At 30.2% G+C, this 4,791-nt stretch overlaps 1 protein-coding gene across 2 annotated transcripts; it reads left to right on the top strand.

The window, feature by feature from the left end:
* Positions 1–318: 318 nt before the first annotated feature.
* On the top strand, positions 319–3,890 carry LOC133316771 (F-box protein PP2-A13-like). Of its 2 annotated transcripts, XM_061518552.1 has the most exons (4): positions 319–867; positions 1,068–1,070; positions 1,396–1,514; positions 3,042–3,890. In XM_061518552.1, the coding sequence occupies exons 1-4, from the start codon at positions 538–540 to the stop codon at positions 3,460–3,462; spliced, it is 873 nt and encodes a 290-aa protein (XP_061374536.1). In that variant the 5' UTR covers positions 319–537; the 3' UTR covers positions 3,463–3,890. The 2 variants fall into 2 exon arrangements, with proteins under 2 accessions (XP_061374536.1, XP_061374535.1); XM_061518551.1 differs by lacking the exon at positions 1,068–1,070.
* Positions 3,891–4,791: the final 901 nt, after the last annotated feature.

Genomic DNA, 4,791 nt, shown 5'->3' with positions numbered 1-4,791 from the left:
TACAAATGGATAAAAACAAATACATGGCATGAACTGTACAAATGAATAGAAATATAATAAATTAAATGCAAATATTTGAAATTGATTCAAAATATTTGAAACTTATTCGAATACGAATATTTGAAACTAATTCAAATATTCTTATCTTTATCTTGTGCTCTAATATTCCCCACATAAAGCACATATTATATTCCATGCACAGTCATGTACACGTCCACCTTATAATTACAATTTTTTTTTCTGGTTTGGAACTTTAGCATAATGGACTTGAAGAAACTTCCCTTTATACCTCTTACCTCACACTCTCCACCACTTGTGTCTTTATTAAAAGCCAAAACCCAATGGTGCACGCCCACTACCCTTCCTTAATCCATACACACAGAGAATGAAAGCAACTTCTATATCAGTTTTTTCTTCAGGCTCTCATTTGGTTTACCACCTTCTGCTTTACCACTGAACCAAAACAACACCTTTTCACCATAGTCTTGGATTTCTTCACCTTAACATATATATAATATTTCTCTGTGTTTTTCATTTATGGGGGCTGGAATTTCTACAACTGCAGCAGAAAATGATGATGGAGCCTCTTTTTCTCTGTCATCAGAGACTAGTTTTGATGATATCCCGGAGAGCTTCATCTCTTCCATGATGATGAATTTTGATCCACAAGAAATTTGCAAATTGGCTAGAGTGAACAGAACTTTTCATAGAGCTGCTTCTGCTGACTTTGTATGGGAATCAAAGTTGCCACCAAGCTACAAATATCTTATCAATAAAGTTCTTGGTGAAGAAAATCTTGGTTCTATGACCAAGAAAGAGATCTATGCCAAACTATGTCAACCCAATTTCTTTGATGGTGGTTCCAAAGTAAGTTACTCAACCTTCTTAATTATATTTGTGAATCGGTTCTTTAGCATCATTATTTTCAACTAATTTGAGTCTCATCGAGGGTGAGTGATCAGAAAAATATAAGGGTATCTCGAGAACGAGTGACCAGAAGATTATAGATTTGAATCTGAAAAATAGTCTCTTTATAAAAAAAAAATATAAAGATAAAACTGCTCTAGCAAGTCGAAGATCCTTATTCACCGGAATTTACCCTTTAATTTGAGTCTTCTCGTATACTAGTGATGGGAAGGTCACACATTCAAGTCTGAAAAACAGTTTCTTTCCACAAAATATAAGGATATCTAGAGGGAGGTTCCAAATTTTGGAAAAGAGTCTCTTTGTTAAAAAAAAATACAAAGGTAAAACTACCCTAACAAATTGTAGAGCCTTGTTCATTGGGATTTACCCTTTATTTGTGTCTTCTTAATTTTCCTTTTTCTTTTTTTTTTCCTATCTCTTCATTGCATTGACAAGTTTTATTTTTGTCCTTTGTGGTGATTGTTACAGGAAGTTTGGCTGGACAGAAGCAGTGGTCAAGTTTGCTTGTTCATTTCATCAAAGTCCTTCAAGATAACAGGAATCGACGATAGAAGATATTGGAATCATATTCCAACTGAGGAATCAAGGTGAGAGCGGTTCATATATTTTAATTTTTTTTCCTAACAAAAATGATAATGAAGAAAAATTATTCTAATTTATGTATATGTTCAAGTCTTTTCTCTTGATCTTGTGATCTAAGTTGAACCTTGTTGATTGTTAACTGAATTAGCATTCTTATGCTCATTGAAAGGTAAGGTTTTGAAATGTTTCTGATCGAATTAAGTTGTAAATGAAAAATAGGCTTGCTTGTGTTCACAGAAAATGAGAAAATAGATCTTTTTCTTTTAAAGTTTTAGATTTTAGGTGGGGTGGATCTATCATGACAGCAACAAAGAAAGGATTATCTATATATCTAGATTTCAATAAAAATAATTTACCTTAATTATTATTTGTTTCCTTTCTATAAAGACTTTTACAAATGGTTTGTTTTCAAAAGGCTATTGGCAATTTGCTTTACAATATTCTTGTAACTAATTTTTCCTAGTCAGCCATTCATATCTTATAGATAATTAAAGAATAGGGAACAAAAGTGCAAGGAAGTTGCACTTAAAAAATGTTATACAGTAGCCAAAAAGGACTTGTATTTAACAAAAGTAATCTTAAGTAATTAATGTTGTATCTTTTGGTGATGATAGTTGAATTTCACATATCCAAACAAAACAAAAGCATCGTTGCTCATATGTTTCTCTTTTAGTAATAGAGTGTCTTCTTCATAAATTAAGTATAATAAAATTGAGAAGCGTGCTTTTTTATCGTTATGTGCATTTTACATGGCATGAAAACCTTCGCTAAATAAAAAATTATGGGGATAATTTCTCTCATGTAATAGGAGACAAACTTTTTTATGTTGAGAAATAAATAAAATGAAATCCATTAATTTAAAAAAAACAGGTATATTTTTTGATATGAATGTAACATGAGAGGACAATCTCATATAACATAAAAATATAATTTCTCATAAATTATTGAATAGTTTTAGAGCGGCACACAAAATTCTCAGTATATATATGTTTAGACTTTAGACTTTAGACATACGCAATCACGATTAATTTTTAAAGTTATTGAGCTAAGACTGTTCTCTTTTTTGTGTCTTAGCATGTCTCCACATTTTTAATAGGAATTCAAACATCACTCCTTATTAAGATTATTTTGGTTTTCTTAAAAATTAGGAACAAAAATTCAAGAATAGATTTTATGAGAAATTATACAATAGTTCATTTCTAAATTTTATTCTCAATTTTATATATTTAAATTATCCCTTTTGTTTTTAACATGCGTTTAACAAGCTTAAGTCAAATGTTTTATTGTGAGCATTTTGATTATAAGTTTTTCTAATAACTAACACAATCTTATAAATCACTTCAATTTTATTTTTTTTAAATAATAGTTTAGTTCTTGTTCTCGAGTTCAAGTTTTAATAATAAAAAAATTTATGTTGGAAGTGCATTCCTAGTATGGGTTTCACAGTGCTCGAACTAGATTAAATCGGTTTAAATTCTAGAATAATAAAAATAAAGCAAAGAGTTAATTGAACATTGAATTTGAACATGCAGGTTCAAGGGTGTTGCATATCTTCAACAAATGTGGTGGGTTGAAGTATTAGGGGAGCTAGAGTTTGAATTTCCAAAAGGGAACTATAGCCTATTTTTCAGGCTTCAATTGGGGAAGACCTCTAAGAGATTGGGCAGGCGCGTGTGCAACCTTGATCAAGTGCATGGTTGGGACATCAAGCCCGTCAGATTTCAACTATGTACATCAGACGGCCAGCGTTCACTGTCCCAGTCCTATTTGCGTGGGCCAGGAGAATGGACCCACTGCCATGTTGGAGATTTTGCCGTCGATAGGCCCAATGGGCCCATAAGCATAAAGTTTTCTTTGGCCCAAATTGATTGCACCCACACCAAAGGTGGTCTCTGCATAGATGGAGCAGTGATTTGCCCAACGGAGTTTGCAGAAAGACTAAAAGAATTTTAGCACTTTTCTAAGAGCAAAAATTATAGGTCTTGGTTTTTTTTTTTTTTTTTTTTCTTTCACTTCTTTAGTTTTTTATTTAAGATTTTTTTTTTTTTTTTTTGCACTTTTAGGATTTTTTCTGAGGGACCCTTTATTTTGATATGAAGGAAGTCATGATGTGGGAAGAAGAGAAATGATAAGCTTTTATTTGAGAGAGAGAGAGAGAGAGAGAGACTGAAAAGGAATATTGAATTTTGAGACCAAAGGACCTTATTCTGGGTGCCCTTACTTTTGTGCAGGAGTGTTCTTTCGCCAACTTGTATGTTAGGGAATTAAGAATGTAAAATAGTGTTAACTGTTGCAACTATTACTGGTATACAGAGTGATTTGTTGTATTAGTTTCCTGTCTTTATGGCCACAAAAGCATATGAAAATGTTCTCATGTATATAGCAATATAATTTTTCATATTATATGAGATAAAATTATCTTATGTATATATAAAATTGAATAGCATCCAATAAGAAGAAAAGAGAGAAAAAATATAAGTGAACCTTATTTACTTTTTTACGTGTGCATATGACAAATTATCTCATACAACAAGAAAAATTATATTCTCATATATGAAAAAGAAAATGTAAAAGTAATTCACTTTTTGAATCATAAAAGGAAAATATTTTTTCTTAAGAAAATAATGATTTAATCCCATCAATTTTTGAAAGCTTTTGTCATTAAATTAAGGAAAAAATTACTCTTATATAACATAAGAGTAATTTTATCTCCAATATATCCATAGAAAATCATGACACTCTTTTTTATTTTTTTTCCTTTTTTTGTGTAAATGGTGGATCCCACCACATGCGTGTCTACTCTTTTCTAATACAATATGAGATTATATTAACCCTTAAATTAAATCTTTAAAAATTTAAAAGGTTTGTTCTTATAAAAAATTAAAATAATGATATATAAAAAGTTTTGATAATTATTTTATATTTTAAAAACTAGTTTAATAATAAAATATTTAAAATGGTTCTTAATAGCACTAATGAACCAAATCATTCAACTTCTGCCACCATTCACAGCAAACAAATGCCCACCCCCCACAAAAAAAAAAATTAATAATTATATATTAAGAAGTGGTTGAAGACGTGAAAGCAAGAACTATCTATACTTTTATATTTTAATACTGGGATAATAACTTCTCCTGTTGCAGAAAATATTATTATCCTTTCAATAGGATCAAAATAATTTCTCCATTTTTATTATTTTTTAAAAAATAGTGATGAGCCCCACTTAGTGAATAATTCTTCTGCAACATGAAAAACTATTCCTCTTTAATATTTTATATTAAT

The sequence above is a fragment of the Gastrolobium bilobum genome, unplaced genomic scaffold (genome assembly GCF_033153095.1).
Source record: "Gastrolobium bilobum isolate Gb01-03AN ecotype WA unplaced genomic scaffold, APGP_CSIRO_Gbil_v1 utg2798, whole genome shotgun sequence".
Taxonomy (NCBI): domain Eukaryota; kingdom Viridiplantae; phylum Streptophyta; class Magnoliopsida; order Fabales; family Fabaceae; genus Gastrolobium; species Gastrolobium bilobum.
This window is presented reverse-complemented; position numbering and strand designations above follow the sequence as displayed.